The sequence below is a fragment of the Mizuhopecten yessoensis genome, unplaced genomic scaffold (genome assembly GCF_002113885.1).
Source record: "Mizuhopecten yessoensis strain PY_sf001 unplaced genomic scaffold, ASM211388v2 scaffold11167, whole genome shotgun sequence".
NCBI classification, from domain to species: Eukaryota; Metazoa; Mollusca; class Bivalvia; order Pectinida; family Pectinidae; genus Mizuhopecten; species Mizuhopecten yessoensis.
The window spans coordinates 937,111-961,687 of NW_018408913.1; the positions used below are offsets into that span (position 1 = coordinate 937,111).

Below are 24,577 nucleotides of genomic sequence, written 5' to 3' on the forward strand. Positions count from 1 at the left end.
ACGTTGGACATAGAACAGGCTCTACCTCGATATCTATAAAAAGTCGATTGAAGTTTTATCTGCCAAAATCTATTTTACAGTGATCTGTTAGAATTTTCTTGTCATCTATAGACCATGCACGTGTTTTTTGTTTGTTTTTGGTATCAGTAGCCAATATACGTATTTAAATTGCTAAGTTGAACATAAAAGTACTACATGAAAACGTTATATAACCCCTCCTCCCCTCCCTCATTCCTCTATGTGGATGTTCTTCATGTTGATGGTACAGTATCATGTTACGCACATTATCATTATTGTCGTTGGTGATAAAACAACTCTACATTACAGTGTAGCCTACTCGTAGTATTCCGAGGTTAACGGTAAAGAACCAACAAAATCTGTTTTAAACTGGACTTTTTAATGTTTTAAACAAATATATTAACATTTCAATAAAATACATTCAGACTTTTAACTCTAAATATAATATCAGCCACGCATAAATGTTAACAAATATTATCTCCGGTAAAAAAAAAAGTAAATATTATTCTGGTAACCATTTCCCGAATACCTCACATCAAATATTTCAAATCCTTTGAACATAGTGATGACGTAGTGACAAAATATTTATTAGTCTATCCGATAATTGATAACAAAATTACATCAAAAAAGACATTCCCTGAGAGAGAAAAAAATCCCTGAGAAAAACACATTCCCTGAGCGCTGTTCGCTGAATGATTGTTGGACTCCGTGCTTCTGACACCGAGGTTGGCCGTAACCTTGTTGCTGGAATTTAATCTAACTTGGTCTTCTTGGAATAGTAGTTTCAGAATAAATAAAATTTTGTACTCAAAAGTTCTAATATGACGTTACAAAGAGTTTTATATACACTTTTCCCCTATCGCTGTATCTTTGCATCTCCAATGCGGAACACTTTAGACATTCATTTTCATTTTTCCCTCAAGATGAATTATTTTGAAGATTGAAGTTGTTACAGGCATATGCCAACTGTCTGTCCGTGTCTTCAACATTGGCAAAAAGTGGCAATGCAAGACCCAGAGATTTAAATGAATACAAGATTCTGATTGACTCGATTTATCAAGACGGAACATTGTATCCCCTAAATAAACGTAAACGCAGTCAAATGCAGTTCCTGGTTTTGAGAATCACATAAAATGTGAATCCATAATAGTTCGCTAAACTTACACTGACCATTTATGAAACTGCATTGACTGTCTCCAACAAATTCGTGCAGTATTTCGTGACACAAATAATTATTTGGTACAATCACACACGACAAGGTTTAAAGCAATTCAATACTAATCCGAACGCAGCTGGCCATAGTCATGTAATGGATCTACAATTTAAAATGCAATAAAATAGGAAAACATCGTTTTTAAAATGGGTCATATTATAAGGAACAATACACAAACGATATCGACCGAGTATGAGGTGTTCCGATCAATGAAAAAAAAATTAATACAGATACGAAGTATTTTTTTCTCTACCATATGGCCGTTTTGTCTATTTAGGAATCTTCAAATGTACTAAAGCAGGTCAAAAGAGTCCTGACCATATGTAAAAACACAGCAAATTGGGACGGTGCCTACAAGTTCACAACTTTTGGCTCCATCAAAAAATTGATGCAAAAAGTGGGCAGGGAGATAATGTGTTCTCTGGCATATCGTTTATGTGCAGCACGACGAAGATGGGTCCCAGCACACTTCTTTGAGGAACTCCCCTGAGGACGTCATGAGACTTCGATGATGAACCATTTACCAACCCATTTTGATGAAGGTTACTCGGGAAGTCTTCTATCCATTTGATTGTTTTATGGCCGATTACATTCGTAGACAGAAGCGTTCGTTGGAACAGTCATACTCCACCATCTTGGCTCTAGGATTTGTTTCCACCTTATTGCACATGTCACATGTCCAGGAACCTATTAGGGATGGGTTTGGCGACTTTACTAGGCCTGCTTGCATTACGTTCTTGATCGGTACGCTACAAGCTGGTACAATGGTGTGTGTTGCTATATATATATATATATTCATACACTACGCATCTGCTAATGTATCATATACGGGTACGTGTTGGTGTGGTTTGCCTATCGTACACAACTATCAATGTCGGAAATCTGTTACTGCCATTTGCCTATTCCTTCTTTTGGTAGTTTTTATTTAGGAGGAAACTATGAACATGGACTTACATTCTTGTGATGTTTTATTTTGCAGTATGCGATAAGATAAACATGGAAGAAAATATTATGGACTTACTGGTATATGCAATTAAGTTGTGTTGTACTATATATATAGTTGGATTGTACTTCAAGGAATAAAATATTATCATATAATAATACAATATAACTATTATGATAACAGGATCTTCTTGGTGAGTTTTATATTTGTCCTTGTTTGATCTTCTGGATGGTTTCAAGACCCATTGTACACAACAACCTGAAAAAATAGAAATATATCAAATTTCTTTATTACGGCTGTCCATGCTATTCCATTAATTGATAAAATCACATTTTTTTGTTCCTGCGAGGTAACTTCAGTGTCTCACCATTTTGTGACGTTGGGCATGTACTGGTTTGCATAAGTAAACAACAGCACGGGGTTGTTTGTAATCCACACCTCCCACATCTTGTTGGCAATGGCGACCCCCATCAGGTAAGCACAACGGTCGGTCTTCATACGATTTTCATTTGTGTTCATCTGGCTTTTTAACTCCTAATATATATTTACATATATAAAACGTTTAAGTGTATATGATGAAAAACACGTTATATTCTCTTGCATATTAATATTAATTTTTATACGCGACTAATTTTACTTAACAAGCAACGTGCTACGGAAAATTTAATTAGTCTGGTCATGCTCTTAATTGAATATTGCCATGCATAATGAATTTACATCTTTGGAACAATGTTTAATGAAAGAATTATTATTTTAACCTATCAGTAAGATAAGGAGGCTTTGAAATATCAAATCTGTATAAAGGGTCGTACCTCTCCTTCATTCTCTGTGAAAGCCACCGCCAGGATGTTGGAGAAGACAGGTCCAGGACAGATGTTGGTTACACTGACATTCTTGTCAATCATCTCTACTCTCAGTGAATCAAACCAACCCTACAATACATCACAATAGGAGTCACGCTCTTCAAAAATCACCATATTACATGTATGTCTAGAAAGATATTTTAAAACGGTATGCTTCACCCTTATTTGTGCACGCTCGGAAAATGACATCATTTTTACAATCTTTACAAAATAGCTCGCTTCCTGGATAATATGTATCCAAATATGCTTTGCTCGTATAGCAAGTTTTGTACGTTGTCCTGCTTACCTGAAATACATGATTTATCAGTGTATTTAATAAGATCCTATGCTTACCTGTATAGCATGTTTTGCACCTGCGTAAGATCCTGAAAGTGGCGCACCTGTATAACAGACCAAAGTCATTTAACAACAAATCTAAAAACAATTTCAAGCTTATTTCTAGATTGAAGAATTTTACCAATTACCTACTAACACAGGACAAATAATCTAGTGCACATATACTTAACGCGAAATGTTTCCGACGGAGTAATACTGTAAGCCTGAACTCTTGTCACTAACCAACTTATTAACGCAACAAGAACCCAGTTGACCGAAATTGCTAAAAAGACTGCCTTCTGGTTAGCGAACTTGAATGCATACCAATTTTCCCTAAAATGCTGGAAACATTGACAATGTGCCCTGACTTCCTGTCAGCCATGTGGGGGAGAACGAGCTTGGTGAGGGACAGCACCCCCAGGACATCGAGCTCCAACACATCCCTGTCAACCTTGAGCGATGTCCTCATCCATACGGCCTGCTGAGCCCGACCTGCATTGTTCACCAGCACATCTATCTGTCAATGGAGTATATCCCTATCTAATTATTAGTTTACACTTATTTGAAGAAGACAACGTTACACATTTCACTAATAAAGATAACACAATAAACAGATTACACTACATGTGTTCATGTCACACATTTAAATTGTCATATACAACACATGTCAAACACTTCATAGATCAAATACGTCTCAGAGGTTACACTCTACACGGGTCATATACTACACAGGTCATACACTGACAGGTCATACACTGACAAGTCATACACGCACATGTCACACGCTACTCATGTCACACTACACATGTCACACTACACATGCCATTTATTACACAGGTCATAGACAACACATGTCGCACACTTCATAGATCAAATACGTCTCAGAGATCAAACTCTACACAGGTCATATACTGCACAGGTAATACACTACGTAGGTCATACACTACACAGGTCACACACTACTCATGTCACACTACATCGGTCATTTACTACACAGGTCACACTACACAGGTCATATACTACACGTGTATACATGTCGCACACTACGCAAGTCATACACTACACAGGTCAAACTCTACACCAGTCACACTACACAGGTCACACATTACAAAGGTCATACACTACACAGATCACACTGCACAGGTCATACTCTACACAGGTCACACTACACAGAGAATACACTGCACAGGTCATACACTGGACAGGTCATTTACTATACAGGTCATACACTGCACAGGACATACACTGGACAGGTCATTTACTATACAGGTCATACACTGCACAGGACATACACTGGACAGGTCATTTACTATACAGGGCATACACTGCAAAGGTCATTTACTACACAGGTCAAACTCTACACAGGTTATTTACTACACAGGTCATACACTACACAGGTCACACACTACACAGGTCACACACTACACAGGTCACACAGGTCATTTACTACACAGGTCAAACTCTACACAGGTTATTTACTATATAGGTCATTCACTACACAGGTCATACTCAGCTTAGGTCACACACTACACAGGTCAAACACTACACATGTCGAACTCTACACAGGTTATTTACTACACAGGTCATAAACTACACAGGTCATACCCAGCACAGGTCATTCACTACACAGGTCACACACTACACAGGTCAGGCACTACACAGGCCACACACTACACATGTCTAACATTACACAGGTCACACACAACACAAGTCACACTACCCAGGTCACACACTACACACGTCCAAACTACAGAGGTCATACACTACACAGGTCATACACTACACAGGTCAAACACTACACAGGTCATACTCTACACAGGTCACACTACACAGGTCATACACTGCACAGGTCATACACTGGACAGGTCATTTACTACACAGGCCATACACTGCACAGGTCACACACTACACAAGTCACACACTACACAGGTCACACACTACACAAGTCACACACTACACAGGTCACACACTACACAAGTCCAAGCTACACAGGTCACACTACACAGGTCATACACTGCACAGTTCATACACAGCACAGGTCATTCACTAAACAGGTCACACACTACACAGGTCAAACTCTACACAGGTTATTCACTACACTGGTCATACACAGCACAGGTCACACACTACACAGGTCACATACTATACAGGTCACACACTACACATGTCAAACTCTACACAGGTTATTCACTACACTGGTCATACACAGCACAGGTCACACACTACACACGTCCAAACTACAGAGGTCATACACTACACATGTAATACACTACACAGGTCACACACTACACAGGTCATACTCTACACAGGTCACACACTACACAGGTCATACACTGCACAGGTCATACACTGGACAGGTCATTTACTACACAGGTCAAACTCTACACAAGTCACACTACACAGGTCACACATTACACAGGTCATACCACTACACAGGTCACACTACACAGGTCATACTCTACACAGGTCATACACTACACATGTAATACACTACACAGGTCACACACTACACATGTCATTTACTACACAGGTCACACACTACACCGGGCATCTCTTACACAGGTGGCACTTTACACAGATCACACACTACACAGGTCACACACTACACAAGTCACACACTACACAGGTCACACACTACACAAGTCCAAGCTACACAGGTCTCACTACACAGGTCATACACTGCACAGGTCATTTACTACACAGGTCAAACTCTACACAGGTTATTTACTACACATGTCATTTACTACACGGGTCATACACTGCACAGGTCAAACTCTACACAGGTCAAACTCTACACAGGTTATTTACTACACAGGTCATTCACTACACTGGTCATACACAGCACAGGTCACACACTACACAGGTCACACACTATACAGGTCACACACTACACATGTCAAACTCTACACAGGTTATTTACTACACAGGACATACACTACACAGGTCATACACAGCACAGGTCATTCGCTACACAGGTCACACACTACACAGGTCACACACTACACTGGTCATACACTACACAGGTCACACACTACACATGTCATTTACTACACAGGTCACACACTACACCGGGCATCTATTACACAGGTGGCACTTTACACAGATCACATACTACACAGGTCAAACACTCCAAAGATCAAATACTACTATCATACAATTTACAGGACACAAGCTTCATATGTCACACAGGTTAAACACTACACAAGTCGAATGATTCACAGGTCACACTGTAGGATATTAATGAGACTTACATGCTTGAAGTGTGTAAGGACTTTGTCCACAGCACTTTTGTGACTGTCAAAGTCAATAGAATCCAGTGTCAGTATTAAAATGTTATCATACTTGACTCTTCCCCTTACTGAAACAAGTACAAGGAAATGACACAGGAAATGTTCATAATAAAGCACGAACTTTAATATTAGATACCAGGAAATATACACATAAAATGTACTTATATAAAAATTCAGTTTATAAAAATATATGAATAGTCTAGTTCTGTTTTTCTATAAAGACGATTACTTATAATTTGATTTGATTTTAGGGATGTTACCATCAAGAAAAGGAAACTTTACCATAAAAAATGAATTAAGCAAGTATAGGTTTGCAAGCTATTCATAATTAACCTGAAAGTGCATTTATATGTTAACCGGTATACATGCTACAAGAATCCGTTGTACCCCGACTTATGTCTTTAAATCCCGATGGATATGTCCCCGTATGACTTAGATATAATGATATGTTTAATGTTTGCTTGAATTAGTATTACAATAATCAATAAACGTACACATGCACTCCTTTTTGACTCTTTCCAGCTCCTTTGTCCGTCGTGCCGATAGAACCAGTCGACATCCAGCCCTAGCTAACTCATAGGCTAACTCCTCCCCAATACCGCTCGAAGCTCCAGTAATCCACACGACTTGTCCAGACAGTGACTCTGGGGGTAAATACTAACACGAATTTCTCATATTTTAATTATAATGTAGTCCTTAGTAATGAATTGTTACTAGTATCTTTTTGTAATTTTAATTAGGGTTGTCCACGGTTAGCCGGTTAACCGGTTACTCGGTCGGAACACTGCGAACCGGTTACCAAAATCAATAACCGAATAGTCGGACATTTACTTAACCCTTTGGGACCTCCATGTTTCCCTGGCTTAGACCTACAAATTATTTATAGATGCGACCGCAATAGGATATTTTTGTAATAAAAACAGTGTTCTAGAGTGACATGTTAGTGTTGTTTTTGTACTCTATTGTAAATATTTACAAGGAGGTGACGCCAATACCATAAAAACTCTTAACAGATTTTAAAAGGAAGTCTGAATACAAAGCTGTGAAATACGAACTTTTAGTGATAGACAGCACTTTTACATACGGGATGTAAATATAATCTGAAGAGTACAAACTTGGGTGAGCAAGCATGTCTTAAAACGTTTGTCACGCAAATTTTGTTCTAAAGAATAATATTACCGCATATCATTGTGAGTATAGATAACTGTAATTGAATCCCGTCTTACTGCATTCCGACATTTGTTGTCCATGACATATATTACTGAGGTTACATGCAACTATTTCCTACGTTTAGATTGAAATACACGAGTAAACTATTATGCGTATTGATGTATGTTTGTGGTGTAAATACGTTATAGATAGAACATTTTCTAAACATAGGATGCGTTTGTTGCTGTTATGTATTTGATTACACCGGTTACTCGCTCGGAAGATTGTTCGAGTAGCCGGTTACCAAAATATGACTGGTTTGAAAACCTTCAATATTTAATGTAAATTTGTATTAAGGTAGCGTTGTTAATGTGCATGTCACACAAATATGTATGTTTACATATAACGTAAGACATAAACATAGAGTGAAAAGCGAATCTTTCTCTTCGCAAATAGTGTGGGCACAATAAACTACTATATTATCTACATTTTAAAAACATTGTTACACTTTGTATCGGGGCTTAGCACAGTTAACATTACGTATTACGATAATACTTACTAACGGACTTTCCAAACTTTGATTTGATCTGCAGAAGAATGTCAGCATCTCCACACAATATCATCACCACGGCAAGAAGGTGGAAGAGGACAACCAACCCCACCAGAAGATACAGTAGGTCCATAATCAAGTCCTCCTAACTGAGATTAAAATATTGTACTGAATTTCGGGAGAGTTAGTTTCCCGAAACTGCTAACCGCGCTGACAACATCGATGTGACATCTCCGCGCGGCCTCTATATATACACGCGAGTGATTTTCCTCCACTTTCAAACAAATATTGGGACCAAAGCGCAGTTCCCGACTCCATGTGGAGACGATGTGTTATAACACACCCCACATTTCTCTAAAATATTATATAACAAACTCTGCTCTTCTGGCCGACTTAATATTGTTTTTCATTTGATGTTAAAGGATGAGTGTCTATAAGGCCCTTTTTCGGGCCCCGGTATATTCGGATTTTCACCACCCTATTTTGTTAAAAGATGTCCTATTGTATGACATGCGCAAAAACTAAGGTAAAACTTTGACCGAAAATGGGTTTCTGGGGGTACCAAAAGGGGTAGGGTTAATCACAAATATAGTTTGCTGTTTTCAAAATGAGCATAAAGACCAAAATAATACCATTTCTGTTTTTGAAAACATGTATAAATTAGACAAGCATATGTAACAGAATGAAAAAATGACAGAAATTCAATCGTCACTTAAATGATTATTTATATAAAACGAAGGATTAAGTCAGGGGGTTATTTTTGGTCATTTTCAATTGAAAAGTAATTTGTTTTCTCAATAATTATTTCCTTTCTAATTAATATTTTGACTTGAAATTTACAACTTCACTCATTTAAGTAGACTTACATAAATTGCATATTGACTTCATACTTTCCTTTTGTTTTATACTGAGTTATGGCTTTTGGACACATCTCAAAATTTCAAGTGAACTAAAAGGTGCATGACACCCTTTATATGCTATAAGTATAAGATGTTTATAGTTAATATTGTATATTATATGTATCATATAATATTTTCTCAGCACCTGTGGCTGAAGTGAGTCGCAGGCCCTGTGCTGTTTTCTTACTTAGCAATATTAACTTACTTAACTTACTTAAAAATGACATTTGTCACCATAATTACAGTAAAATGATTGGTTTAATTTATGAAGTTTGATTTGCTGTTTGAAATCACGAAGACAGTATATCTGTTTTTTTCTTTGTACTGTCCATCCATCAGTGTACGCGAGGAACTCTTGGACATGACAATCTGGGACATTTCATCTTTACATTTAAAAGAACATTTTCATACTTGACATCTTTCCCCATTAAGGAGAGGTTCCTCGGTCTGTATTCATGCCCAAGCATCAAAACAAATGTTCTTGTAACTAGTTTTTTTATCAGGTCAAAACATCAAGATGCCCAGTGTAAACACTGAACACAGTATGAGGATCAAAATCTCTCTAAAATATTGAGACTTCTATTCTTCCCTTGTTTACCCTGTATTCTACCCACATATATACTCTGTATTCTACCCATTTATATGATGTGAATTTACCCTGTATTCTACCCACATATATACTCTGTATTCTACCCATTTATATGATGTGAATTTACCCTGTATTCTACCCACATATATACTCTGTATTCTACCCATTTATATGATGTGAATTTACCCTGTATTCTACCCACATATATACTCTGTATTCTACCCATTTACACCATGTGAATTTACCCTGTATTCTATCCACATGTATACTCTGTATTCTACCCATTTATACTATGTGAAGTTAACGTTTTCTACACATATATAAAAAAAATCTACCCCTTTTACTATGTGATTTTTTCTTGTATTCTACCCATTTATACTGTGTATACAACCTGAATAAATTATGCTGTATACTAGCCGATACACTCATTGTACTGACAGTATATGCACTCTGTATACTACCTACATATTCTATATATACTAGAGAGGTACTCTGTATATTACCTATACATATTCTCTTTGCACATTAATTGTGCACAAACTAATATATATGTGCTTTGGATAATATGTAAATGGACTGTCTACTAAATATTTACTCTACATATTACTTCAGTATACTGCTAAAAAGTAGTCCTATACTCCATATTGTTTAACATTGAACAGTATGCAACTATCATTGTGTTGGCTTGGGAGAATAATAGGCCCAGCAAAATTTAGGTCAACATTAGTTCTCTTCTACCCTACCACTTTATTTTCTGAACTAATTTCTTTTTGTAGCCGACCGCATTCCTGTTTACCTTGCAGTGTTACTTATGACCTAATTGTGTTGGCGAGTTGTTTAAACACAAACAAAGACAATCACAACCAAAACACAAACAAAACCAATGTTTGAAGCATTTAATGCTATGTAGGATTTCATTAGTATATCGGACCACATAAATGTACGAGTTAGCATCACAAAAATACTGATTGTAATTGATACCGACATGTGACTAGTATGCTCCTGGGGTACTGTAAGGTATCTCTTTTAATTAGTTATTTAAATCATTTTACACTATTGTCCGTCTTTGTTTAATCATTTTCTTTTCAACAGGGATTTGAAGAAACAGTAAACAGTTCAATAAACAATATGTTCACAGGCCCTAACCATTTTACTTGTTTTTTTAATTATTAGTTTGACCTTGAAATTGGACCAAAATAAAAATAAAAAAATCTCTACTTGGAAAAGTCCTGTGCCATATGACTGTCATATACATTATTAAATACTTAAATACAATATATGTATGGATTCATGTACGAACATTTATAGTGGCATTTTATCTATTTGTTTTCAAACATATTCCATGATGCACAGTCTCACATCTTGAAGATGCAATACTTGTAACATTACTTGCCCCTGAAAATTGACAGAAAGACCAGAATATTTGCTGCTTGGAAAACAAAGCACTCAAGACATTTTTACTGTGGTGTCACAAGAGAAGTGTCGAAACAAGTGCCATTCTCTACAGACAGGATGTAAGGAACAATAATGTGCTTCTGTTTTAGCAATAATGATGTTTATTTTGTTTACCGAGGTATAATAAGAAAAATCTGCATCCACATTCCAAACAAATGTACTATATATATATATGCTAAAGAAAAAGGGAAATACTAAGTAACATGTACAAGAATGAATGGATCAGAAGATTTATATAGCCATGAAGTCTTTCAACCCCTCTGGTTAACATTAACACAGATTTACCCTCTCTGTATCACTGAATCACATATGTTACAAATCCTTCCCTCTATCGATATTTTGTTTTGACCACGTTCCATATCAAGATTACATGCTGACAACTTAAACAGTGCAATTTCATATTTTAGGTATTTGTATTTCGTACGTATGGTTGAAATAACATTTAAATATTTTTACAATTATCCTTTTACATATTGAATTAGTATCATAGCAATCCTGAAAAAAATCAAATAAGTCTTAATGCTGATATTAAAAAATCCAATTGTTACCATTTTGAAATTCGAATTCCTTACAAGAAGAGTTGCAGGCCTTATGATTGAGTCTTTTGATATATTAGGGTGACAATTTAACAAATATCCATGACGGTTTTTTTTTTTTTTTTTAAGAACATGGCGAAAAAAGCAACAGACAATGTGGAATGGTGTATAATAAGGTGTCCTAAATATATTGGTCTCTGTTATACAAGTACTGTTGTCTTGTAACAATACATATATATATATATAAATATGGATAGCTATATTATAATTAAAAAATGTTGATTGTTTTGCTCTTCTTCAAAATCTGTTCTGGAACACATCGCCTGATATTCCATACAAGACAATTAAACCATTCTCAAAGACAATTCAAGAAATGCATTCTATAATTATATAGTATTAAGTGACTGTGGTGCTTAACTAGACAGTGTGACTGTGTTTAAATGATTAACCACGTATCATAGCTAGTATTGGCCGAATATTACCGCAAGTCTGGTTATTTTCACAAATCTATTTTTTTCTAAAAATAGAGAAAGAAAATTTCCACAAATAAAATATTTCGCGGTCTGTCTAATTTTGGTGGATATTGCTCAAAATGTCAACTTTCATATTTGCTAATGACGACACATGTAATACACAATGTAATAATTGACAGCATTGCATGTACAGTTATATCAAAGATGTCATAAACACGTTTAATATTATTACACTAATCATATTTTCGCGATCATACATATGCCTCACGAATAATCTATTTAACGTTTTCCCCGTGAAAATAGCAATCCATACAGTAGTAACCGATACATAATCAGGATATTCTGAGTTCTAGTTTTGTCCTTCTCTGATCTTCTGGATGGTTTTAAGACCCATTCTGCATGACAACCTGAAATATATATATTTGTCAATGAGATAATTGTATGATACGAGTTACTTAAAATGGGTATATGGGGCAAGGAAGTTATTCAAACAGTGTAGATAATATGAGGTTGTCAAATTTTCCATGCAATCCGCTCTTTATCGAGACACAGAAAAAACACATACATAACACAAACACAAAATAGAAATATAATAGGATGTGACTAATATTCTAAACAATAAACCCTTCGGCTAGCCTAAGCCGAAGACAGATTTACACCTTCCGCAGCGTTGACCAATGATACTCTGTGTGTGTGGGAACAATGACAAAAATATTATGATACTGATATCCCTTTGTTTTTTGACGATGCCGTCAGTGTAAATTCTGTCTTAAGCTTACGCTAAGCCAAGGAATTGTTAGTTAAATCCTATTATATTTCTATTTTGTTTTCATGTAACGTAATTGTTCCGTGTGTTTCTGTATCTCGATAAAGGAGCGGATTGTTCCAAACAAATTGACAACCTCATATAGTTTAAACTATTGGAATTACTGTCTTTCAACACACATATATATATTATTCCATGGAATAATAACACCAAAATATTCTTGTTCCGGTAAAAGATCTTCAGTGTCTCACCATTTTGTGACGTTGGGCATGTACTGGTTTGCATAAGTAAACAACAGCACTGGGTTGTTTGTAATCCACACCTCCCACATATTGTTGGCAATGGCGACCCCCATCAGGTAAGCACAACGGTCGGTCTTCATACGCGTTTCTTTTGGGTTCATTTGACTCTTCAACTCCTGATTATCAAAACAAACCGTTTTACTGTTAGATCAAAGGTGAAATTGTAATTTACTTTCATACAAGTGTAACAATGTTATATTTGCTACTGATTAGAGTTCATTAATATGTTCATTTGTGAATAAATATATGACATTCAAGGACAGAGTTTTTAACTAATCTGGTCATTTAAGTACCATTAAAACTTGGGCAAGAAAACATCAACAAGATAATCAGGCTTTGAAATACTAAACATTTGGCATTTGTATACGTATCCGTACATTTGGGCTGGAATTCACGATCACGTTTGGGGGGGTTTATCATCATTGGGGGTGGCATTTTCCCGAAAATTTATCTAAACCCCCAAAACGTGTAAAATGACTTTAAACACCTTAGTTTATGTCCAAATATAGCTGCAACAGATTCTCAGATTCCTGTGCAATAAATAATAAGGTATAAAGGGTCTACCTCTCCAGCATTCTCTGTGAAAGCCACCGCCAGGATGTTGGAGAAGACAGGCCCAGGACAGATGTTGGTTACACTGACATTCTTGTCAAACATTTCTACTCTCAGCGAATCAAACCAACCCTACAATACATCATAATAGGAGTCCAGCTCTTAAAAAAAACACCAAAATACAATCCGGACAATGTGTAGTGAAATGCAATCTTACCTTCATGGTCTTTCTGCAAAAATAATGTTTAGAATTATAAAATGTAAAGCATAATACAATGCTTACGTGCATGACATGTTTTGTACGATAAAATGCTACTCAGTAAGATGGTATGCCTACCTGTATGGCATGTTTACTCAGTAAGGTGATATGCCTACTTGTATGGCATGTTTACTCAGTAAGATGGTATGCCTATCTGTATGGCATGTTTACTCAGTAAGATGGTATGCCTATCTGTATGGCATGTTTACTCAGTAAGATGGTATGCCTATCTGTATGGCATGTTTACTCAGTAAGATGGTATGCCTACCTGTATAGCATGTTTACTCAGTAAGATGATATGCCTACCTGTATGGCATGTTAACTCAGCAAGATGATATGCCTACCTGTATGGCATGTTTACTCAGTAAGATGGTATGCCTACCTGTATGGTATGTTTACTCATTAAGATGGTATGCCTACCTGTATGGTATGTTTACTCAGCAAGATGCTATGCCTACCTGTATGGCATGTTTACTCAGTAAGATGCTATGCCTACCTGTATGGCATGTTTACTCAGTAAGGTGCTATGCCTACTTGTATGGCATGTTTACTCAGTAAGATGGTATGCCTACCTGTATGGCATGTTTACTCAGTAAGATGGTATGCCTACTTGTATGGCATGTTTACTCAGTAAGATGCTATGCCTACCTGTATGGCATGTTTTGCTCCTGTGTAAGATCCTGAGAGGGGCGCACCTATAAAAAAAGACGATGTTTACTCTGTGTGGCAAAAACGTTTTACAATTTAAAGATCCCGAATAATCTCTATAAATTGAGAATAATCTCTATAAATTGAGAATAATCTCTATAAATTGAGAATAATCTCTATAAATTGAGAATAATCTCTATAAATTGAATTGATTAGTTCTATGCTGCCACCAGAATAATGTAGAGAAGAAAGCAAGGCTCACAACATTCTCATCCCATCATCTTGACCTAAAGAGTGATAAAAAACAATTGTATGTCAAATTCTAATTAAGTAATGGAAACAAGAATTTTGGACTGAAAACGATTATACTCAAACTTATTTAAGATATATTCAAGCAGAAGCTGTTTGAAGATTCGTCAGAATCTGCCAAGAAATATGGCCTCTTGAGTGTGATGGTAAAATTCTCTTTTAGTATCCGTATTTAAACTGGTCAAGTTTATTTTCAAGGCTAACATATCTGTCTCTCAAAAATGAGGCGGCTAGGGTGATGAAAAGAATTTTAACGATCAGTTGGATAGATGGATAGACAGGACAAATCATTATGCCTACCGTTTCACGTATCGGGAGTATAATAATTAACTGTACTTACGTATACCTGCCACAGAAAGAATACACCCTGAATTCCTTATCACAAACCACTGCCTGGTGCAGTAATATTATGTAGGTTGAATAGTATCAAATCACCCAGTTTGCCAGTTTGCAGATATTGTTAAAATTACCATCTATTTCTAATCAAATGGAATGCATACCTAGTTTTCCTGCAATGCTGGAAACATTGACAATGTGGCCTGACCTCCTGTCAGCCATGTGGGGGAGGACGAGCTTGGTGAGGGACAGCACCCCCAGGACATTGAGCTCCAACACATCCCTGTCAACCTGGAGACCTGTCTTCACCCATTCTGCTCGCTGGGACCGACCAGCATTGTTAACCAGTACATCTATCTTTATATCAGTTGAGTAAAGGATATAATATTAAAAGTTTACACTACATACATTTTGTATCATAGTTTTTGGGTATACACTAGGCAGGTCACACACATCACATGTCATAAACTACACAGGTCACACAATACACGGGTCATACACTACACAGGTCACATACTTCACAGATCAAACAGTACAAACGTGGTCACACAGTCCACCTATTGAACGGTACACACGTCATAAACTACACACGAAACACACTTCATATGTCAAATACTACACAGGGCCACAAACAATCCCAAATCAAACAGTACACACATTACACACTACACAGGTCACACAGTCCACCTATTAAACGGTACACACGTCATAAACTACACAGAGCATCAACTACACAGGACACACACTAAATACGTCACACAGTACACAGGTCAAACAGATCACATATTGCACAGGGCCACAAACGGTCACACAGGATACACACTAAACACGTCACACAGTGCACAGGTCACACACTTCACATATCAAAGAGTACACGCGTCAAAAACTACACAGGACTCACACTGCATATTATGGAGGTTATACAGGTTTAGGCGATAAGACATCAGTTTGTCACATATCAATAGTGTGGATCAAACTTTATTATGTAATATAGAAATGAGACTTACTTTCTTGAAATGTGCAAGGACTTTGTCGACAGCACTTTTGTGACTGTCAAAGTCAATACAATCAAGGGTCAGTATTAAAATGTCCTCATCCTTGACACTTCCCCTTACTGAAACAAGTACAATGAAATAAATAAGGAAATGTTCATGATTAAACATCTACTTTCACAAAACCAGGAAATATCAACTTATTGTATCAAATATATCTCGCATTAAAATTACATATTTGTAAGTACACTGCCCTCAGACCTGAGTGCATGTGTCTATTTGCCTATCCTCTACTTAACAGGGGTCTCACGTCTACAGGCCTCTATACAGGCATGTCCTCTATACAGAAATGTTACGTCCCCTGTCCTCAGTACTTGTGTCCTCTTTATAGAGATGTTACGTCTCCTGTCTTTTATATAAAGGTTTAAGTCTTGTGTCCTCTATACAGAGGTGTTACGTCATCTGTTCTCTATACAGGGGTGTTACGTCTTCAGTCCACTATATAGAGGTTTAAGTCTTGTGTCCTCTATACAGAGGTGTTACGTCATCTGTTCTCTATACAGAGGTGTTACGTCATCTGTCCTCTATACAGAGGTGTTACGTCATCTGTTCTCTATACAGAGGTGTTACGTCATCTGTCCTCTATACAGAGGTGTTACGTCATCTGTTCTCTATACAGGGGTGTTACGTCTTCAGTCCACTATATAGAGGTTTAAGTCTTGTTCATTTACAGAGGTGTTACGTCCCCTGACCTTTATACATAGGTTTAATGTCTCCTGTTCTCTATACAGATTTGTAACGTCTTGTGTCCTCAAAGCAGAGGTGTTACGTCTCCTGACCTCTACACAGAGGTTTAATGTTTCCTGTTCTCTATACAGAGGTGTAATGTCTCCTTTTCTCTATACAGATTTGTAACATCTTGTGTCCTCAATACAGAGATGTTACGTCATATGTCCTCTAAACACAGGTGTTACGTCTCCTGACCTCTATACAGAGGTTTAATGTCTCCTGTTCTCTATACAGATTTGTAACGTCTTGTGTCCTCAATACAGAGGTGTAACCTCTTCAGTCATCTATACAGAGGTGTTACGTCATCTGTCCTCTATACAGAGGTCAATGTCTCCTGTTCTCTCCATATATAACTGTACCTCTGTATATCACCCTTTGTGACTGCGATTCAATAACGATATGTGTATATTTAACTCATTAAAATCAATTGATGGCACTACAATCAATAAACGTACACATGCACTCCTTTTTGACTCTCTCCAGCTCCTTTGTCCGTCGTGCCGATAGAACCAGTCGACATCCAGCCCTAGCTAACTCATAGGCTAACTCCTCCCCAATACCGCTCGAAGCTCCAGTAATCCACACGACTTGTCCAGCCAGTGACTCTGGGGGTAAACAATAACATGAATTTCTCATATTTTTATTATAATGTACTCCTCAGTAATGAGCTGTGCTTTAAATGATGAAGCAAAAGTTCAGTTATTTTTATAGATTACGAATTCTTGTGTATATTGCATTATATCTACCTAATGCAATATGCACATCGAGTGAAACGTGAATAGTTCTCTCGAATATCCACTGAAAAATATTTTCTCAAAATAAGGTACGAAATGTAAACTATAGATCTACACTACATCGTTGCATTTTTCAGACAGAAGATTCACTTGCAATTGCTATGTATTTCATGTACTTAGTGTCAATCCATATCACAACTTATCAGCGATTAGATCATGGTTTAAAAAGTCCACTACCAGTGAAAACTATTTCATTCGTAAAAGAAACAGTTAATCACTATAACAGGAAGTAACACAGTTAAATATGAATTTAAAGTAATAAAAAAACCAGACTTACTAACGGACTTTCCAAACTTTGTCTTGATCTGAAGAAGGATGTCTGCATCTCCACGCAATATCATCACCACGGCAAGAAGGTGGAAGAGGACAACCAACCCCACCAGGAGATACAGCAGGTCCATGATCAAGTCCTTCTAAACTGTTCAAAAATGTCCTATTCAGCTGTGTTTTACAAAATATAAATGCCTTAAAATGGTCGTTCATGTTCAGCAATTCGTTCAGTTTAGACGTTCAATTACTGTCCATACTTTCATTTTGTTAATGGTTGGGGAAAGTGCGTGTCAAATCCTTAAATGTCTAATATAACTACTTACAATGACATGTATTTGACAAAATAATGGCATATAATTCATAGTTAAAGCTGTAATTAATTAATTAATGGATTGTGTAGAAATATACGCCAAAAAAAGGCAAATCAAGAGAATATTGAATTGGATTCACTTTTAGAGTAGGTTAGATCTAACAGGTCCATCAGTCAAAAAGAATTAGCATATTGAAAAAGAAAACAAAACACAAGTCTGTATGGCTTGACCCCGATGTCAAAACCACGCTCAACGATCAACACGGTAAGTATGTAGCGGTGTCTGCAGACAAATCATATATAGCTCATTAAGACATTCCTAATTAGAAAAAATATCTAGGTTTTTCCTTGACAACACTACCTATAATTTTTTTTTTTTTTGGAAAACGAAATACTAGCTAATCGCGATTCTGCAGTACATTTTCACCGAATAACAAGTAATGATAAGGATACGGACCTGTCTCGTTCATATCGTATTTCAAAACTTCACAAGAATCCTTATTTACAACGTTTTTCAATGACTCTGCTGGTTGCTCAACCAAGCCATTTTTTCAAATGTCCTATTACCATTCGTAGAATAAATAATCAGTGTAATAATCGTATTGTGACACTGCATACTCTAGAAACGGAATTATAGGGATGTGGATTTTGAAGAAGAACAGCCTCTCCTCAAAACGGAGTCTTCTATCAGAATGTCTGCCTTTTCCACCTTTTCCACTTCCATACATAATGTACCTAAAACCAAACTGAAGGAACGTTTCGTTGTCCAAAACTCTGTTCATAGAAAGGCGAACGACGATATCTTATATATCGATACATGTATTATATAAAGGCATACTGTGTGGGGGTAAAATATAAAGACTGGTATGAATATACTGAGGATGAAATCGTGAGAATGATTGAGTTCCTGGTTGACGATGCCTACTATTCTTTTTACCCTTTCGATGCTTTCACAGGCCATTGTGGGACTCTTCCATCCTTTTTCAGCAATTGCCAAGTTCGTCTGTCTGAAGGCAAGCTTTCAAACGTCAGTGCATTGCAAATAGAACACCAAGAATAATACGGATTACCCTCCGTACCATCAAGTATCTCAATGAAACTTTGGTCATTTCAGACTAAACTGTCCATCATGTCATCAACACAACATCATATGACGGGTGATAGTTCAAGTGTTTTGAACGTATGCCACAATAAGCTCAACACATTTATTAAGGCCTCATGGTGAGCTCTATCATTCATCCACATTCCGGTAATATGGCGTAATGCATGTTTTGAACAATGTATGTACATGCGTTTTATGCTCATCTTTGAGGCACCAATGAACAAGGCGACTTCTGCCTAAACGAGCAGTTTTCATGGAGCGTAAACATTTTGACATAAAAAACTGCGAAAGAATACCTAAGTGTGAAAGAAATCTAATTCGAACTCAAAATCGAGGAAACTAACGCAAAACATTAACAACGGAAAACCTAATATGGCTACCATTGAAAAGAACAAGGAAAATATAACGAAGTATTCCGGGAGAGTAAGCTTCTTGTGCTTTATCGACAACATCTGCCATGTAAACTTTGGACAAATCTAAGTAATGTCACGTCTTCAAATGAGAACTATTGTAGTGACAAGGAAACCACAAGCCAAACTTATAAGCATAACTAAAACCATCTCTTTAATGTCGCAAAAAAAGGAAATAGAATATTTCCCGTTGAGAACATGGTAGCGACCATATAACTTTCCATGTTTTTATCACTCTGCATTTCTTGAAAAATTGTGTTGTAAGAACGTCTGTCTGACGTCGATTTCTAACTCTGAAATCGTGAAGAGCAAGCCCTTGAATCTGGAATCAACTGCGACATGTAAACACGAGGATTCTTGAAATCTGACACAGACGAGACTCGTCCGTGTTTTTATCATTAACTGGTTTTAGGAAAGATTGTAACACAAAAGCAGGATTAGCTAGTATATTTCTAAAATGGGAACATGTACGAAATGAGTCTCCTTGATTACCAAGCAAGTCTAGTTCTTTTTGCAAGCAGCAGATATAAAAGTTAGAGCATGGCTAAGGATGAAATTGGATCATGTGTCCTCGCACAACCACACCCCTAATGTGGTGCACGTGGTTTGGACATCGGAGTCAAGACTTGTGTTTGGTTTTCATTTTGAATTCCGTGCTAGGAATTGTTTTTTGAGTGATGGAAATGAAGAGAAAATTCCAATTCAACGTGCACTCGTTACTGTCCATTCTCTGGCGTAGTCTTCCACAGAACCCGTCAATAATGAAATCCACATTTTAAATGATATTAGGACTCTATCGATACTTTAATTTGGACCCCTCGGGAAAAGTATCTTCACATTATGGACATTACTCTGATAAACGATTCTTTGAATTTATCAGTATAGAAGTAAGAAACTATCTCGCATCTGGTAACAAAACAGACTAAGATCATGTCAAAATTATGACACGTGTAATTACCTTCCTCGAATCCTATTTGTTTCGGAAATCAGTTGAAATATTACCAGTACTTTGGGAAGAGATATCCCAGCTGCGCCAGCTCCTTTTTTCCAGTAGTTTGGAAGTAAATGTTATTTAAAGACAATCAGTCAGTTTGACCTCTTCTACCCTCAGTTCCATTTGAGGGAAAGCTATTTTATTTGTATAACGTTTTAGCTAAGTCTGCCACCGTTACAATTTGGCTGAGACATGCTCAGTAGTTAGGGAGAGGATGTCATTTAAAGCAAATCAGCCCATTTGAAATCTTTTTAACTCATGATACTCATCACTCAATCCCCAGAAAGCAAGCTCCCTTTTTGTTAAAGATTTGATTCCTTCGATGTAACCATGCTGTATTTTAACATGACTATTGTTACTAGTTTTATACCTACGTCTCTCACTTAAATAGCTCTATATATAGAGCTAATGTTTCATCTGTAATTCATTGCGCATGGTCTCTGTATCAGCATTTGGACATGGACTACCAAATAAATTCCTACCTGAGTTTTCGTGGTCCAATTGTGCAACTTCATATAATACAGACAGACAGACATTCTTTATTTCCTCTTTTACAAGAGATTAAAGTCAATCAATACATACATGTAATACAGAACAAAATACATTCCATTTGACATATTGTGTTGAGCCAGATGACATGTATGTTTATACAAAGATACCTTTTCCAAAGAACGGGACACTGTACAATTCATATCAAACAACTTAGGACTAACAACATGTTGTTGTGGTTTCCCAAAAAATACTTTGATTACGTCATTATAACTAAACATTCCATGGTCTACACACACGCAATACACTAGTACACGCATGCATCTTACACACAGGGGAGGCCGTCCTTAAATGAGCATAGCTGTTGATAGGACGTTAAATAATCCTAAACCAAACCAAACCATTACTAGCTTATAGATGCATACAGTATCGTATGTCCACGTGTTTGTTTGTACCTATACAATGTATATACTAACTTCCTGGAAGTACTTACCAGATGTTTAGGGGGTTTAGATCATGCCATTGATACAGTATACACTGAACCATCCAACTGGTGTATGTTTTCAAATGGGTAGGAAATGGAGATAAACCAATAAATATGGGGAATAATTACATGTACACTTTTCATGGAATTTAAGTGAGAAAAAAAATATCCATTTTCCCGAGGTGTCGATCATTTTGTACATCCACCAATAAAGTGATTTCCGCAGCAAGACGGTTACATGCGGTTAATACTTCGATAGAGTTCAACCCTTCTTGCACAAGCCATTATAACAAGTTATATGTACATGTACATCCCATCATAAGAGGAACAATCCCTCATTTGGATAATAGATACTGTAAACAGCAACATTTTAAATTCTGAAATGGGAATCAAAGTGAACTACATGTAAATACACATTCTGTTCTTTCGAACAGTAAGAACAAAAAGACTATCGGAATCCCTCATATAAATGTTTGTGCCAAACGTGTTAGAAAGCCTAATGATTCACTCTACTGTATAATGTCTATCTCTTCATCTCGGGATTGAAGTTTAACCGAGTATTGATATGACATCGTCTGATAATATTAAAGTTCCATATAAAGTGCAGAAAAGCTGTTCTCAGGCCTGTGTGAGCACGCCCCCGCTTTAGGAGATTGCCACACCAGTACAATACATGATGAGTGCATATATAGTAATGTGATAATTGAAATAAGAAATGTGCTACAGGTTAGCAAACAATGATATTCTTACCGGGGCTAAATATGAATCTTACCGACTTATAATTAAATACCACCAATCTTCTTCAGTGAAAAGTGAAAGTAGGAATGGGAAGGCCTACATTCGTGATTTATTTTAATCTCATAATTTTAACAAATTAAACTTTATAGTTAAATGAGGAATTATTCAAAATAGACCCGAGTATGTCTTTCAGTCAATAGTTTAAGGCAATAAATTAAAAAAGATCAAACAGGCTACAGTATACTTGAAATATTTCATAATATCACTAGTAGAACATTTTTATCCGAAGTTTAGTCAACCCAATGTATGATACTTTCGGAACCCTCGGGACTTTTCATGACTTGGTAGGTTGGAAAAGTCATTTCCCAATTTCAGTATTCACAGTCACGGGTTTACATATTCGTGATCCAAAGGTAAGCCAACCTTGAATTATTGACTGATTTACTGTCATTAAAGCAAATTTAGTGAGTGTGAAATAAACTGAATAAGTTAAAGACAATTTAAGGTACTTAAATCTCTGACGTAACCCTAATCTGAGACCGAGTAAGTAATTACGTCCTGTTGTAAATAACGTTACACTTTACTCTTTAGAAAATGGAAGAACAGTTCGAGCAAGCTTCATATGACACATGTGCCCACTTTGAGCGAGTTTGAGTTTCAATGAACTTTTGGTGGTATCACGTTTAACTTTCTGAGGGTACCAAAGAGACTCAACACATGATACAAACTCATGACAAGTCGGCCAACTTGGGCGCGTCTAATTACCCAATACTACCCAATACTACCCCATACGATCCAGTTATGAACCAAATACTTCTTTATTACTGTGAAATACCACCTTTGTAGATGTTATTTACTTCCATCTGCCATATTTTATCGGGAAATATGCGATTTGGTGCCAAAAAACATCACCGAATTGCCGTGACTATGACCCAATAGTACCCCATACCACGGAATTAGATTAGGGGTACATTCGCGTTACCGGTTGAAACAGTTGAACCGGTTGAACCTGTAAAGAAAACGACAGGTACAGATCTGGACCGAGACTGACCTCAGGAAAATTTGGCACGTTTAGATTGAGGGGTCCAGACGTGCCTAACCGAAACTAAAATGCTGACTATTGCCAATTTGCGTTATTTCTTTCTAAAACAATGTCAAGTCACATGTAGTTTTTAAGTTACGTTATGTAATTCAGTGGACGGCTGAAAGAAGGTCATAATATTCTTTAAACACTGTTTTTTATTCTCCGAAACTGTGGATTTGTAGCTCTGCTTATAGAACGGTCCAAGTGTGTTTGTTTATCGTGGAAAATTTCTGCGCCACACGTACCGTTTCAACCGGGATACGCGAATGTAGCCTAGATCTAAGTCCGTGCCCATACCACCCAATACTACCCAATACCACCCAATACTACCCCATACGACCAAGTTATGAACCAAATACTTCTTTTTTACTGTGAAATGTCACAGTTATTTACTTCTATATGTCACATTCTATCTGGAAATATGCGATTTGGTGCAGAAAACATCACCGAAATGCCGTGACTAGGGGTTCGACGATTTACAGGAATGGGCAGAAATCTATTAATTTTTATATAGGCCTATACATTAATGAATATATATATTAGATCAGAGACGTATATAACACAGTTATGGCTTTATACGTCTCTGATTAGATACATTAAAGTATCATTATCGGGTATAAGATATATTTGATAAAATGATTGCAATTACATGATCG

General features: G+C 36.7%; 3 protein-coding genes across 8 annotated transcripts in view; 1 reads left to right on the forward strand and 2 right to left on the reverse strand.

The window, feature by feature from the left end:
* Positions 1–391: 391 nt before the first annotated feature.
* Positions 392–8,560, reverse strand: LOC110467222 (dehydrogenase/reductase SDR family member 7-like). 2 transcript variants are annotated; one of them, XM_021524231.1, is made up of 8 exons: positions 8,351–8,560; positions 7,137–7,286; positions 6,604–6,710; positions 3,677–3,869; positions 3,371–3,417; positions 2,987–3,106; positions 2,542–2,708; positions 392–2,432 (listed from the first exon to the last, which is right to left on the reverse strand). In XM_021524231.1, exons 1-8 carry the CDS (start codon positions 8,472–8,474, stop codon positions 2,375–2,377), a joined length of 966 nt encoding a protein of 321 aa, XP_021379906.1. In that variant the 5' UTR covers positions 8,475–8,560; the 3' UTR covers positions 392–2,374. The 2 variants fall into 2 exon arrangements, with proteins under 2 accessions (XP_021379906.1, XP_021379907.1); XM_021524232.1 differs by having other exon boundaries at positions 7,137–7,299; positions 8,351–8,513.
* A 2,151-nt stretch (positions 8,561–10,711) lies between these two features.
* Positions 10,712–22,928, reverse strand: LOC110467239 (dehydrogenase/reductase SDR family member 7-like). Of its 3 annotated transcripts, none has more exons than XM_021524269.1 (9): positions 22,872–22,928; positions 18,318–18,458; positions 17,702–17,851; positions 16,473–16,579; positions 15,630–15,822; positions 14,821–14,867; positions 13,926–14,045; positions 13,311–13,477; positions 10,712–12,700 (listed from the first exon to the last, which is right to left on the reverse strand). In XM_021524269.1, the coding sequence occupies exons 2-9, from the start codon at positions 18,439–18,441 to the stop codon at positions 12,643–12,645; spliced, it is 966 nt and encodes a 321-aa protein (XP_021379944.1). In that variant the 5' UTR covers positions 18,442–18,458; positions 22,872–22,928; the 3' UTR covers positions 10,712–12,642. The 3 variants fall into 3 exon arrangements, with proteins under 3 accessions (XP_021379944.1, XP_021379946.1, XP_021379945.1); XM_021524271.1 differs by having other exon boundaries at positions 18,318–18,453; positions 22,872–22,921; XM_021524270.1 differs by having other exon boundaries at positions 22,850–22,912.
* A 253-nt stretch (positions 22,929–23,181) lies between these two features.
* Positions 23,182–24,577, forward strand: part of LOC110467229 (tectonin beta-propeller repeat-containing protein 2-like) — a 25,738-nt gene continuing 24,342 nt past the window's right edge. For all 3 annotated transcript variants that reach the window (XM_021524242.1, XM_021524243.1, XM_021524244.1), the window contains exon 1: positions 23,182–23,250. The gene's annotated coding sequence lies outside the window, so the exon portion shown is untranslated. The remainder of the gene's footprint in view (positions 23,251–24,577) is intronic.